The sequence below is a fragment of the Anopheles cruzii genome, chromosome 3 (assembly GCF_943734635.1).
Source record: "Anopheles cruzii chromosome 3, idAnoCruzAS_RS32_06, whole genome shotgun sequence".
NCBI classification, from domain to species: Eukaryota; Metazoa; Arthropoda; class Insecta; order Diptera; family Culicidae; genus Anopheles; species Anopheles cruzii.
In genome coordinates this window covers 61,902,599-61,917,841 of record NC_069145.1, presented here as the reverse complement: position 1 = coordinate 61,917,841, position 15,243 = coordinate 61,902,599, and the positions used below count along the sequence as shown (strand labels likewise).

The following is a 15,243-nucleotide window of genomic DNA, read 5'->3' as shown; positions in this document are numbered from 1 at the left end:
GTACTAAATTGTACTAAAATTGTACTAAAATGTACTAAAAATCCATAAACACTAGTTTCAACTCGCGCAGGCCCACAAATACTTACCGGGACTCGTGAGACAGTTTCCCCACTTCCCGCTCCGGTACAAATCATCGCCCGGGTTAGTGAGTTGGGAGGTGCCCTGGAGGCTTACAGTTTGCTCGTCAAATCGTCGCCCAGGTCGGCCCCGACGTCGATGGTGACCACACGATCGTCGCTGTTTTCCGACACGGGAAACTGCACCCGGTCGGCCACCTCGCCGTAGTTCGGCATGATGATGCAGACGAACGACCGGCCGGTGACGGTGTCGCGCGGGTGCAACGTCACTGGCAGAAACCGGTCGGTGGTCCCCTCGACGAAGGTGGCCAACCGCTGGGACACCTCCGGGTAGTGCTTCCGCAGCTGTACGCCCCGCTGGTGCAGGATCGAGTGAATGTTGGTCGACACCTGCTCCCGCGCCCTCGGTGTCGTTTTGGCCAGTATCTGAAACGAGAGCACCAGCACGTCACCGACGGTGTCCTTGCGGGGCGGGACGACCGCCGGAGCCTGCGCAGGCTTTCCGGGGCCAGTCGCGCCATCGCACGCGACGACCGAGCGGCATAGCTTGAGTTTGGCGCAGCGCGACACCAGCTGGCGTTCCCACTTGACCGGGGCCGTCGCGCTGCCCGGCGCCTCCGACACGACGCAGATCGCCACGTACAGGAGCATCTTGGAGTCGGGCTTGTACTCGGTGCTGAGCTTCAGCAGCTCCGAGTACAGCTCCGGGCCCATCTCGGCCGGCAGCAGGTCCGGCCAGCGGACGTACGACACCTCGCCCAGACACTGGAAGCCCTGCTTGAGGAAGGAGTCGGCCCGCTCCGGGCTGCGGAACAGGATTCTAACAACACCTCGCCCCTGCGACAGGTAGCCCCGCCGGGCCAGCGCGCTCAGGTGGCGCAGCGTGTCCGCGTCGTCCTTGCACGCCGACAGCACCAGCCGGCACAAGGCGGACACCCGCGAGTGCAGGCAAGCCTTCCGGTGCCGCTCCCAGTGCGCCCGCCGGCACTCGCGCGAACAGTACAGATGGGAGCAGTTGTGGCAGCTCTTGTAGGTTTTCCGCGCCTCCGCCAGCGTCGCCGACGCGTCGCACTTCGGGTAGCGGCACTTGAGGTAGTCGTGGCCGCGCCCGTGCCCATGCTGGTGACCGGCCGCCTCCGCCGAGTCGAGCGAGACGCGCCGGGCGATCCGCGATGCCAAGTCTGCGCTCAGGAGGTCCTTCGACGCCTGCTGCTGCTGCTGGCCGGCGGTCTGGTTGTTTCCCGAGCCGGTCGCCGTCGTCGTTGTGGTGTTGGTGGTGGTGGTTCCGGTGGCGCTGATGCCGCTGATGGCCATCGAGCCACCGCTGTCGTTGCGCTTCCGCGTGGCCGCGTCACCCTCACTGCGGCGCCGCGTCTGCAGCGGTTCGATCTGCAGCGTGTGGTTGCCGCCGCCGCTACTGTTGACCACTGTGAGCGTGTTAAAGGGGACACGGATTAGCCTCCTAGTCAACGCAAACTCACACACACTCTCTTGCGGCGTGTAACGAGGCCTTTCAATGGGACGGGGGATTGATTGTATGGTCTGGTCTGGTCCGTGTTCGAAACAGACCAACGTAAAGTTGGTGAAAGGGGAGCTTGAAAAACAAGGATTGGCGGCGGGCGGGTTAATTGTGTGCTAGGACGGGTTGCAACGGGTTGGAACACTACGGGACAGTTCGGGGCTAAGCACTCAACAGCGACACGAGAAAGGCATGCAAAACACGGCACAAATGTGAAGCGAAACCGAAACCTCCACTGCAGAATGAATATTTTGTCAAGTAAACTGCGAGCCGGAAAAGCAAGTATTTTCTTTGCCTATCTAAGTCGTTCTGTAAATGAGAGATCTAGACGAGGTTTCAGCGTATAGACCGGGGAAAATACGGGAGCAAAAAGATGACCCGGGATCATGATCCAGCAGGGCAGGGAACGGCAGCCAAGAAAGCTTGTGCTCTGTTTTGGGCCGATAAATTGTTCACTTGACAACAAACAAATTAAGGATATCAAATTGACCCTCTCGCTGTAAGCTGCATGATGTACGATGAACATTTGGGCGGAGATGAATACTTATGCTTTGCATACTTGCAAAAAGGTACCCAATAATTGTAACCAGTTTGCGTTCAAATTTGAGAACGATCAATAACTAATTATGAAAAAACTATTTTTTACTTTTAACTGCAATCCTAAAACTTTTTCGTATATGAGAAAAAAAAATGTAATTCTACAGCAAGGATACTGTCGCGTGGACAGAACACAGAGAAACAAGAAGTTATCAGGTCTCATCTTGTGAAAGGAGACTTTTAAACAGATGGCTCTGCCAGTTTGGTCCTCCAAATTATGCGTTTTATTTTATTTATGGTCCTCCAAATTACCGAGAACAAACGATCAATGGGCTAAAAGACCTTTGGTAACTTTGCTCCATGACAGTTTTCTTCGACACAAAGCAAAACAAGCTTCGATTCGTGCCAGGAAGTGGAAATTGAATGACTAATTGGTTTGCTTCAAAAGATGAACAATTCTTTCGGTGTGGAATCCACGGATTAACTGGGAGTTGGGAGAAATCTATATCTAGCAATGGCACATATTTTGAATAAAATAGAGGTTTTTCATTTTCAACCATATGATGTCTTAGAAAAAAGTCTCTTTTCAAAGGATTAGACCCGATACTTGCTGCAATGGAGACGCCTAGTGGCCCGTGACATGTGATTTTAAATGTTCTAATTTTGATTGATAGTTTAAATGTTTCTGTTAAAAAGGGCATCAAAACGGGCTACGCAAAATGAGTTTTAAAACTAAAAACAGGGAGTCGTACGTGCCAAGAATCAATTTCACCATTTCACCACCAACAGTCGTACATCATACAACATCAATGCGACTACGGAGCAACATCGTTAATACTGAACGAACTGTGGACTAACTATAGAAAAACACGCAAAATATTGCTAAAAAGCGCTACCGTAGGGACAACTAGTGACAGGGGTGCATAAGGAAACGCAAGCCATCGACGATGCACAGAGAGGTCGGCTCGGGTGTTGGATGCAAATGGAAATGAAATGGAACACAAAACCCGCACAAGGAAAACGCAAAATACAACGCAAACAATGAACGCAAGCGTCAAACAACCGATCGCAAAAAGCACTCGCGGACAGGACAAAACATCGTAAAAGGCGGCCAATACAAATGCTGGTGTCCAAACGTGAACTCGAACTTTGGCCGCAATGGCTAAACGATAGAGGCTAACGAAACAGAAGAAAGAGCGACAGCAATAGTAACAAAGTATGAAAGGAGCAAGAACGGAAAATAAGCCTTGCAAGTTTTTGCTTTGCTGAACCGTTCGTTTGCTGAAACGGTTCGTACGGAGGCAGTTTACACCAGTTTACGGACACACACGCTTCGAAGGATGTGATAAACTCTACAGATGCGAGGGGGGCGTCCACGTTAGTTGTGGTTAGTCTTTTGCTTGGCGACAGAGCGATAGATTGGGTTTTGGTTTTGGTTGTTAGAATGTGGTTTAGGCCGCGTTGTTGGCTAAAGGTCTAGCGATTTACTAATACGTACTCTGTTAACATGTTCCCTCAGCCACACCAGCTGGGCTGCGCTTTTTGGGCTGCGTTTTACGATTGTGACTCTATAAGGCTTGCCGCCGTGCACGCGGTGGAAACATTGGGAAGGCGGGAGAGCGTGTTGTTGTGCTCCAACAACATCCACCCGCTTCTCTCTCTCTCTCTAGTAACTAGTGCCGCCACGGCAGCGGGCACTATCACCCTTGCTTCTAACTGCTACACGGGGTTCATCCACCACACGGATTGTGTTGCAACAAATTAACGTGAAAAAAAACAAAGAAACAGTACACATAAATAGTGAACCAAAGGGAGAACACAAGGGTTACTGCTATGAACGGTTCTAGCAACACTCACGACGAGAACATATTCTAGAGGGAACTCGCTTCGAGAACTGGTTCAAGGCCACACTACGATCACACTTGAACACACCTACGGAAGTTGAGAGGCTCAGTCCTAGTGGGAAAGTGAATCACAGAAAGTGGCGAAACGGGGGACGAGCACCATAGGCCGGAGGGGGGCAGAGGATAGAATCAAACGTATCACAAACAAACAGGACAGGCAAAAACACGCTGCAAGCACACGCACACACATACACGCAAGAAAACGCAAATCGCGCGGTCGTCCGCCAAGCAGAAAAGTGGAAAATCGAAATATCTTTCACGAACAAAAGTAGAAGAAAACCGATAACAAGACGCATTGAAATTCGCCGAAAGCTCAAAATATTATCAGAAGGGCCTCTGGGGGGAGGGCGGCGGCTAAAAGGATCGCCAAAGGAACGATAAACCAACAGGGAACCAACGCAACAGGAACGTAACGCAATTAACGAACACAACAAGAACAACACAGAAACAACATCGGGTAGCAGAGCGTTAAGTTAAGCATTCAAGACTGAGCTGAGCAAGTGGGCTTTTGGCTTTAACCGAACGGTTCGAAACAATCGCTTCATTTGTAAACGGAATGCTGCTGCTACTGAGCTTTTGATCGTTCGACATCGAAACTGAGATCTGATCTATATCTGGGACCGGTGTGTCTCTCGGCCTCGGTGGGGGGAGCACGACACGACTGGGCGCGACCAGAGACACACACAGTTTCACATCGCATTGACGCAGCACACGAGAGCAGATCACATTTGGTTTGTTTGCGAGATCAAAAAGATTGTTTCCGGTTGTATTGGAGTAAAACTTACAGGTTCATACCTGAGGACCTGTTTGGGTCGGCCGGCAAACCGAGCAACGAGGCGAGCACATCCTCTAGCGTGGCCGATCCGGGCGACTGGTGCTCGGTTGGTAGCGAGAACGTCGGAACCGCCGCGCTAGTGCCCCCTACAACCACCACAATGGCCCCGCCCAAACGGGGATTGGTGTTGTGGTTAGTAGGGAGACAGACAGACAGAGAGAGAGAGGTGTTGTTAGTTGGGCAGTTTTCAGGGTGAGCCGGGAAGCCACCCATTTCGCCACATTGGGCCCCCGTCGAGGGTGTCGTATAAACAAAAAACAGAGAAAAAGAGATAAACTAAACAGAAGGAAATTCAAAAACCGAGCACACTCGAGTTCATTTAGCAGCAGCTAAGAACCATTACGCAAGAGAGAGCTTACAATTGCCAAAAATGTGACTTATTTCGTTTTCCTTCTTCCCAAAGCATTGCATGATTGGAAAACTGAAGATGGTAAGCGTAGAGTGACCAAACGAAAAATTGACGATACATCTCTCTTTAAGCAGCCTGTAGAAAAACATTCCTTTGAACCCCAAATGTTTGTTTCAACCTACTCCGAGTACATCTTTAATTTTGCCAAAATATGTATGGAAAGAAACACTTACGCAAAACAAACTAAATACTAACAACTAACCTTAAGAGAACAGAAACAACGAACTCGCTCTGATGAAGATGGGTTCTACGAAAACAATTAAACACGCATGAAACGATGAAAAGTAAAACTATGAGAGCAACGAACGGAAGAAAAAAAAAGTAGTCTGTGTTTCTTGTTAAACCATGAATATATTGCTGAAAAGGTTTCTATTTATTTGTAAACGATAATAATACTTATACACAATATGCAATGTTTAAATAATAATCATAATCATTATAATGTATACGAATTATACAGTTTAAAACTTAAAACCTAAAAGCCCAAACGGAAACCGCAGCAGCGATCGATAGTCGTCGTTGTTTTGTGTGTCGGCACCAACTCAACAAAACGAAAGCATCTACCTACACACCACACAGCGCCTATGTATGTGTGTTCGTTCGATTGTATGTTCGCGTTTTTCGTGTGCTACAGAAGAAAAACAAACCGGCCTGTCGTTCGCTAATACTACGTGTCCCAGGTTCTATCGTTTCGGTCATTCATTGCAAACCCTAACGGTGACATTATCGTGTTAATGCAGACGACGAGTGGCGGAAGCAACCATTCCAGCAACCTAACTCGTGTAGTAATTGGAAAACTATTAATTGAAGACACAAACGCAAAGGAAAAACTAATAAATCACAATCTAAATAATCATGCACACTCTCGGATAAAGTCTAAGCTATTTGATGTTGCACCGTAGCCGTAGTAGCCAAAGGATATAGGAGTCGGACTGTTTCGTATATTGTCCGTAATGGTGGCAGGATTATTGTGTGCCGCAATTGAAGCACATTCGCTAAACCACCGCCCGAAATGTTAATCTCGACTCTGAACCAGTAAATTTATCACAAACAGATTGCACGCGCTTTTAGTGGTCGATGGTCGAGAAAGAAAGGAGGACGTCCGAAAACCGAAAGAGCACACGACGTTGCGTCTTGCATACAACCACTAGCGTTACGCTAGCGCGCGCGTTACTCTGTGCTACTCTAGCGGGCGATAGCCAAACTACACCTCCAATCGCGCGAACGTTTCTTTTCGCTAGATCCGCGCGCAAAGACAAAAGAAAGGGGCGTTTTGCTGGTTTGTGTTTTGGTTTTAAGGCAAAAGAAAGAATAGTGAGAGCCCGAATGTTTCTGGTTTGTCCAGTAATACCGCAAATCAAAACACTCCTTAATTTAACGTGACTTTTAAATAAGAGGAGGTGATCGGTGGCATTCCCTCGTTCCCTTGTGTGTCTCGTCGTTTCTCAATTGCCCTGTGCTGATGGGATTTCGTTTGCCCTCGTCACGCCATCGAGGTTTCGTCCACATGTCCACAATGTCTTTCTAAACGCATCACATCATCTAACGACCGCTCAGACAAGAGTGCAACGCGCGGTTTGCTATCTCCAATTGGTGCAATGGTATCTCTTAATCGCGTCGTGTAGGGGCCACCAAGACTAAATTTCGAACGCGCAAGGGACCGTCGTCGTGATTCTTCTATTCGCTGACTTCGTACACAATTTAAATCGTTTTCGTTTCTCCCCGCCCGACATCCGCTACTGCGCCACGTCGTCGCATCAAAACGCATTGCAATAGCAATGGGTAAGTTTCTTAAAGTTATTGTACTTTCGCGTTACGAAACACGTTTCTCTTTAGAAAGGTAAAGTTGGTTTACCGGAAGGTAAACAATTTTAGCACTTTTCGCGCAGTTTGTCTGTACACCATTATAATCGTTATCTACTGTAACTCCTGATACCGTGTCTCAAACTGGAATTTCGCGCTCAATTTCGAAGCAATAGTACAGTCGTGTGTATCAACAGGAGAAAACAGGAGGTTTTATCACTCGACACGCTGCATTTACATTAATTGACAAATCATAGAGAGTTTAAGGCGCACGCGTGTACTTTCCGATTCGCGTGGAAACGGACTCCAAAAAGAAGAGGGACCTTAAGACCTAAACATCCGCAACTATTGGCGTGTTATGACCGTGTGTTTATGTTTCTAATATCGATTGGTTTTAGTTTTGTTCTGTTTCTGTGATCCATATTCGCGTTCCTTTTCTACAATTACGTACACTTATTACAATAACTAGATAGAACCAAGTTTGGGCCTAACATTTCAGACGTAGAAACGAAACATAGAAACGCGCAACTTGCGCCCCCTTTTCTCGAAAGTTTGACGAGGACACGCGTTAACATAAAAAGCGCGGTGGCGTAATCAAATCATTGTAACAGAGATGAGCCCGGCCGATGATAATGACGATGATGATCATGATGATGATGATGAGGGTGGTGGTGGTGGTGCTTTTTTGTGTGGTACGGAAAAAACGAGGTTCGTGTAAACGCAATGCAACGCAAAATTCGTACTCGTGAGAGCAACAAGGGCCGTCGTGTGGGGGGGACAGAGTAAACAAAACGGAAGACAAGCACAAAGGTTTAGATCAGGGTCGACTCACCGACGCCATTCATCCGGCCAGCATTAAACCGATAGTGATCGCCGCCGGTCTGCTGGGATTGCTGTTGATGTTGGTGGGTTGATCCTAGAACGGAACTATTCTCGATCATCGGCGTCTGCGGGGAATCGAGGGGCCGGGTACCAACAAATGAACTTTCTAGCCAACATCTGAAAGCAATCGAAAGTTAATGGTCATCCCGTTACAGAGCGCGAGCACCTTTTCATCCGTGTCCTCCGGACGTACCTTTGGCTTGGACTAGTGGATCTACTGCGTGAGTGTCGATTTGTTTGGTCATTTACATAATGTACAATCGCTGACGTAACCTCTATGATTGATGATTGGATTTCCGGCGTGACGACGGACTCATTCTTATGCTGCTGCTGCTGCTGCTGATGCTGTTTCCGGCCCTGCTGTTGCTGCTGTTCCTTTTGTTTGCTGCTGCTCTGCTGTTGCTGCTGCTGCAACAAGGACGATGCGAGCCTAAAATCGAAACACAAACCACCGTTAGCCACCGGAGGGTTAGGAGAGCAAACGAGCAGGGCCTTACCGTTCCGCTGGGGTTCTCGGTTGGGACAACTTTTCTTGGCTTCTCCAGCCAAGGTACGGCTGGCGGAACGAGTTGCGGATTGCGGTGCTGCCCGCGGGCCCGGCACCGGTGCCCGTGGTCGAGGTGTTGGAGTAGCCGGAAATGACGCTCGCATTCAGGCCGCCCCGGGTGAACGAGCCGCGTGTCGAAACGCTCGGCGACGTTTGGTTCGAGTTCAAGTGCGACGTCGACCACCGCGAAAAGCCGGTCTGACCGTGGTGACTGTGTGCGGAGGGGCTCAGCATCACCGGACTACGGTCCGATCGGTGCGATCCGAGCGAGCTGAGCGAAGTGGTCTTCGAGCTCAGCCCGGTCCAGCGGCCGACGTCGCTGTTGCGCTTTCTCAAAAGGCCGCCGGCGCCCGCACCCGCTCCCGCCGTGCTCGTTACCGTCGTCGAGGGCGGTGCGGTCGTGTTCGCCACCCCATCCTTGCCGGAGTATTGCTTGTACCAGTCGGGGATGTTCAGCCGCTGCAGGGACGCTTGCACTCGCAGCTGGTGCTCGCTCAGGTTGGTGCCAGTTTCGTGTGATTTCTGCAGCTCGTTCTCGGGAGGCTACAGGGCAAAACGAAGAAAGTAGTCACGAGGTCAGAGGTTGACAAAGATGGGCTTAGAAAACGTCTTTTAAAAAGGAATCTTATCTTAGAGAACCCCCTTTTTTCGAGCACTGCCAGCGCGCGGGCGGCTGATGAATAGAGTCACAGCGAAGCCACCAAACCCGGGGCTTGATTATGTTTCCTTTCATCGCTCCGAAATGACCTGCGGGGCCAACCCGGAGAAGGTATGCCCGTCGCCCCAATTTTGAGTGTCGCTTGGCCGGTGTCGATTATAACCCCAAGTAGGCATTCCGCCGCCAGCACACTTCAAACAAACTGTGAACAATTGGTTGATGAATCTCAATTGATTGAAACGAACCAGATTCTCTCGGCCGTTGTGTGCGGGATGATGCTGTGGTCTTAAGCACACTTCAACCAGTGGCCTGTCTCGCTATGGCGGAATGTGAATGCAGCAAGCAGCAGACCGACTCGACGTTGGACACTAATCCGGGATTTCCGTTTTGGCAGAGGTTCTAAAATGCCGCACACAATCCGTAATCAGAGAGCGAAATACGATACCGATTCTCAACGCTAAAAACGTTGCCTTAACGCTCCAACGCCGCACGACAAGTGGATGCGATTGCGGTCGAAAGTCTTCAAATAGGCAAGACTGGGAAAAAATGCCCCAAATCTAACCAAACTTAGTCAACAAACACGTACGGAAAATAATTTAAAAAAACCGAGACACACGTCGTTGTTGGCAAAGTTTGGTTTATTTGGGTCATTCATTTATGTACAATTAATCACTATCGGTAATATCGCCAGAGTGATATGTTTCTATCACTTACTTATCATAAAAAATACAATTATAATTCAAAATATACAATCTTTCTAACGAGTTCGTTAGTTCGTGGCTTTCTTAGAAAACTTCCAAAGCCTGAGCGGGCCGCTCCGTCTCGGAAGTGGTACACTTTTCAGGACGGGCAAGATCCTGGCTTTACACTTCTTCAGAAAGGTTACCGCTCGTCGACGGTTGAGCCACTGACGGTAGGCGAACAGCTTTGATTTTACCTCAAACGCCATCCGCACAACGAAGTGAAACTGGTCCGTGTTGTTGACCTTCCGCGGCCAGATGGTGGCTGCGGGCTGCCCGTCGACATCGATCACAAACTCGACGGTAATCTGTAGCATTTTGCGCGTCCTCTCGTCGATAGCGATCACGTTCAGTACGACACAGTTCTCGCTGGCGCCGGCACTCGTCGTCATAGCGTCGATTCGGTAACATCCGTCGGAAACGACGTCCCGGAACCGCGCGTTGGCCGCGTTCCCTAGCGAGAGCTCGTGGACGTGTGCCTCGAGCAGTACCTGGTCCCCTTTGGCGATGTTCGCTTGCAGTAACGCCAACACCGTGTGGATGAGGCTCAGGTGCGATCGGTTGAAGATGCTGTCGAGCAGAAAGAGCCGACTGCGATCGGCCACACTCATGCGCACGAAGTGATCCTTGTCGATCAAACTGTCCATCTGCAGCCGGTAGGTTTCGTGCCGCAAACGGTAGTGCATATCGAGGGCGGACTCTTCTCGATGCTTCGCTGCGATCTCTTCAGGTTCAGCGGTTGTGACACACCGGTCGTCATCGGTGCACTCGATCGCGGCAGAAGTCGGTGGCGGTTGCACTATCTCGACGACCTCGGGTTGATTCTGCTCATCGCTGCTTTCGTCCTTTGGATCTTCCTTCGGTTCCGTCGTTATGACCGGCACATCGAACGCATGCTTACCCAGAACCGACCGGACATGGTTTTCTTCGCTCTTCTCAACCTCCTCGATGGCCTGGCGTACGTGCTGGTTGAAGTCATTCAGCGTCCCCGTCTTCTTCGAACGTTCCCGACTACGGTACTGCAGGAACAGGTCGTTGATGTTGCGTATGTGGCACTTTTCGCTCTCTGATGCCGTGCTCAGATTGCGATGGTCTGCCGCCGGCTTACGGATCACGTGTTGCACCTTCGGGGCCGCATTCACCACCTTGGCCGTCACGACTCCGGGAGCGACTTCCCCATCCGCCCCCAGTCGCGGATCCCGTCGATTCGACGGTGCGACATTTTGCACCTTCGGAGGAACGATTCCATTACGGATGTACTGCATCGACGCGGACTTTGATTGCTTTCGCTCCTCGTTCATTCCGATCGCGTTGGCCATCGATCGATTATTCCTTGTACGCGGCGGCATCTGGACCGTGGAAGCATCGCTGCTGGTTTCACTTTCAAACACTTTCAGCAACTTTTCGTTCAATTTGCCGATGCGCTTTCCGGAACTACGATGCGGCTGCTGATCGCGTGCCCGATGATCTACATTCGTGTTCAGATCGCGCAGTATCGATTTCTTGCCCGATCGCCCTTCTTTCCAGTGCACGGCCAGTGGCGGAGGAGATGGTGTAGTAAGTTCTTCGTCTTCGTCGGTCGACCAACGGGCGCGATCGAGATCCGGATCGAGCGAAACTTCCTGGTCGAAGTACTGGAAAATGTTGAGGAAACTCTTGTGCGTCACAAGCCGGCTGTTGTCCTCGGCCAGCGTGTTGTATGGCGCATCCAGATCGACCATCGACTCCGGTGAACTCAAATCGCGAGACGATCCGCTGGATGGGGTTCCGCCGTAGCTGCTGACCTGATCCGGGGACTGAGCGTACCGTGCGAGTGGCTCGTAAATGTGGTTCCCATACTCGTCCCGATCGTGGTGCTGCGTTTCGTTCGATCGCTGCTGTATGCCGTACGTTGCTTCGAGTGAGTTGACGAACATATCGAACTCGTGGGCAGCCAGCGAACTTGTGTCGATGAAGTAGCTGGTGTTCTCATCAATCCGCTCGTCAAATTTGTTCGAGCGATCCAACGCCTTCGACGGGCCACGATAATGGTAACTGGCAACGCGTGCCGGTGCCATTTTATAATCACTGTTTCTTCGATTTTTGAATTGGCGCCACACAACAACGTCTTTTCACCTTTTCACTTCTGCGCGGCAAACTTTTACACACCAAATCACACGCCTCGAGCCTTCTCAACTTTCGCCTGTCCGTGGAGGCCGCGGCAAAACTGCTGCTGGCGGTTCTTTGAGGGAAAGCACGCACGCCACTTGATTCCGATTGCCGATGGGTAATTATTAAAATTAGAAAAATACGCCGGGTGAAAGTTTTCACTGATGAGGCCGACGCCGCACGTTTCTAGCACGCCACAATTTACCGATAATTTTCCGTGTTCACGTTTGCGAGATAGAAAACGAAATCGCACTCTAGAGGAGCGGTGCTGCAGTGCGAATGCAACGAACCATCACGATTGACTCTTGAAGTGCATCTGACGCGTTTCTCTGACGCACGTGCACATAGAACGGGTGCATTAGGATCATATATCTTACCCGTTTTTGGTGCGGGAATTTCGGAGTGAGGTATTTTCCACGGAGGTACGCAGATTTAACGTCGTACGGATCGGAGACGTTACCTAACACAATAGATTGATGGGTAGAGTTTAAACGAAATTTTGGTTAACTGCACGGGTACAGCAGCTAACGCAGGACTCTATAAGCCCTTCTGATGTACCCTGCACCAGACACAAGCGTCAGAATTTCGGCGCAACTACCCGTACTGGAACGGAGATTTCAAAAAGTTCAGCTGAAAATGAAGTGAACCAATTTTCAAATGCACTCACTGTCTCTCTTCAGACCAATTGCCCATTTGGCGACACATTACGGCTGACATAAGGACGTAAAATGCTATCCTGCTAAACGAACTTGAAATTGTATAATTTAATCCACTCTTACAGAATACAAACGTTCGTAGCACCTTTATGCAAGATTTGTTGACAGGACATAGTTAAGAAGATGGCATTTAATAAATGACATAAGCACATAAACAATTTAAAAATATTTTTAAGTTATCCGAAGTACAAAGACGGCATTTTGAAAAGATGATAGCTAGGCTTATTTCAGTAAATTCTTTTCACAAATGAAACGTTCAGTCTCCAATTAAATTCTGAATTTATGTTCTTATTGCAAAAAAAATACATAAATTGACTATGAAAAACAGATAACGAAAGAAAGCCTCTAGCATCCGTAGCAAAAATCTTTGAAACATTGGACAACATTGAAAGAACATGTTTAAGAAATAGCTTCCCTAACATTTCGTGTATTCCAGTTCAATTTGTTTTGTATTTGAAAGTGACAAAACATAACATTCAGTGACCATACGTTTCATTCCACTGATGAAATGCGAAAAGTATGTTCAGAGCGTCTATGGTCTAGCTTTCAAAAATAGTTATTAATGTGTAGCAGCTCGCTACCCTTGCGTGAGAGCTTTAAGCGCTCCATCCATGCAGTCGCGTTTGATGGATTGATAAGCATCGTACCATGATGCACCATCAGCGCTAGAAGATGCCCGAAGAATCTAGGGCACTTTTTGTGGGCAGTCAGGCAGGGCAGGACCTGTGCACCCTGCGAAAGTGCGTCGGGCAGCAGCAGTATCAGCAAACCGATCGATATCCCCTCGAATGACCCTACTATCTCGTCGGCATGACACATTCTGGGCATGGTCGTCCTCGTTTTTTGCTACTTCACTATCACATTTGCTTCGGCTACATGTAATCGACCGAGAAGGACCTCGAGAAGAGGCAGAGGGTAAATGCGAGCCAACTGAGGCGCCCTCGGTGTGTGTCTGTGGTCGACCGCATCTGGTCCGACCCAACGAACACCCCACCACTAGGCAGACTGTCTGTCGCAAGACACAGTGCGGGAAGGCGTTTCGCGTGGGGTGCGAATAATGTAAGCTCCCCGCACCACTCGACGCGGCCACAACATACGCCGCTCTTTAGCACTACTTTAGAGTTTTAATGGGTGACGCAGAAAACCATCAACGTCGGGCCGTGGGGCCCGAAACAAATTACTCACAAATTACCGAGACGACCAGACAGCGCCGTCGCCGCTCGGAGGGAGTCTAAATAATGTTGACGCTATCGAGGTAAAGGAACTGGGGCAGTAAAATTACATTATTCTTGATTATCGCGTGCCCAGCAAATCGCGTGGTCGAAAATGGTGGCAAAGGTAGCGATAACCAAATATTGCCCATATCATCCGACGAAGGTGGGCCGACGGATTGGCTAACGGGTTTAATGAAACCGTTTAAATGTCATCTCGAACAGGGCCAGTCACGAGGTATCGGGAGCAGGTTTTTCCGCACTTGGTCCGCTTCATTCACCGGAGTGTAAAAAGTGAGCAAGAACATCCGGCTACAGCATAGCGCATTGACACACTGAGCCTGGCGTACTCTGCTTCCTACACGCACATTTGTTCTCTGTGTTCACGATGATGATGATGATGGTCGTTGCTCATTAGGGGACTGTGACACAGTTTTCGCCGAGTTTACACAGAGGCAGCTGAGCAAGTCTTTTAGATTACTTGCTCCGACAGTCAGCAGCCGGAACGTCGCCAGATTGTCGCCTGTGTTCTTTGCCACGACAGCGCTACTGTCCTGGATATTATTGTTGGCTTTATGCTTGTTGGCAAGAATAGCGCACAAGACCACGGGCTGGCGGTGTGCAGGGTAGTGGATGTGCCTTTTGCCGCCCTTTTTTATGCTCGCTCGCTACAAATAGTTCTGCTGGCGGCAGTTAGGAAACGCGGTACGTTTTTACCCCGTTTTATATGAGGGGTGCCATGTCTTTTCTTGGGTAGGCGCAGTACGCTTACATACTGCGGTGCCCAAGTTCGCCCAGTCGATTAATTGGCGGAGCGTCAACCTAACACGGAGCTGTGTGTCTGTTGTTTTGCTAACGTTTTAGGACATATCCGTAACGCCCTCCTCCGTTCGGGCAGTTTCAAAACTCGCGAGGTACAGAAGCATTTTATGCTGTGTGAGTTACGAGTCCCCTTTTTTCACCACAGTTTTATGGTCCAAGGTACACCGGCGCTAACACAACGATTTGGACCGCGGTCTTTTCTTCTTCCCAGCTCGATTCTCAAACATTTACTGTACAAGTTGTTGTTTGGCTGTTGTACATCGATTGTTTCCTTCATCACGCGCTAATCCTGCAGCGACGGTACTCACCTAAAAGCGAAAGAGAGATAGAAACAAAACACAAAACATTAGTCCATTTGCCGCAAGGAGGGTTAATTTAAGTAAAGGGGAAAAAAACCACACGCGCATTCTATAACGTTGGCCTGGTCGATTATAC

The 15,243-nt window shown here is 49.6% G+C and overlaps 1 protein-coding gene across 1 annotated transcript in view; it reads right to left on the bottom strand.

Moving 5' to 3' along the window:
- LOC128274542 (uncharacterized) overlaps positions 1 to 15,243 on the bottom strand; it is a 53,562-nt gene that overhangs the window by 193 nt on the left and 38,126 nt on the right. Inside the window, exons 3-7 of the mRNA XM_053012770.1 lie at positions 8,464 to 9,056; positions 8,160 to 8,396; positions 7,917 to 8,083; positions 4,833 to 4,958; positions 87 to 1,504 (exon numbers count right to left, since the gene is read on the bottom strand). Coding sequence (XP_052868730.1) covers positions 171 to 1,504; positions 4,833 to 4,958; positions 7,917 to 8,083; positions 8,160 to 8,396; positions 8,464 to 9,056 — 2,457 coding nt within the window. The 3' untranslated portion in view covers positions 87 to 170. The remainder of the gene's footprint in view (positions 1 to 86; positions 1,505 to 4,832; positions 4,959 to 7,916; positions 8,084 to 8,159; positions 8,397 to 8,463; positions 9,057 to 15,243) is intronic.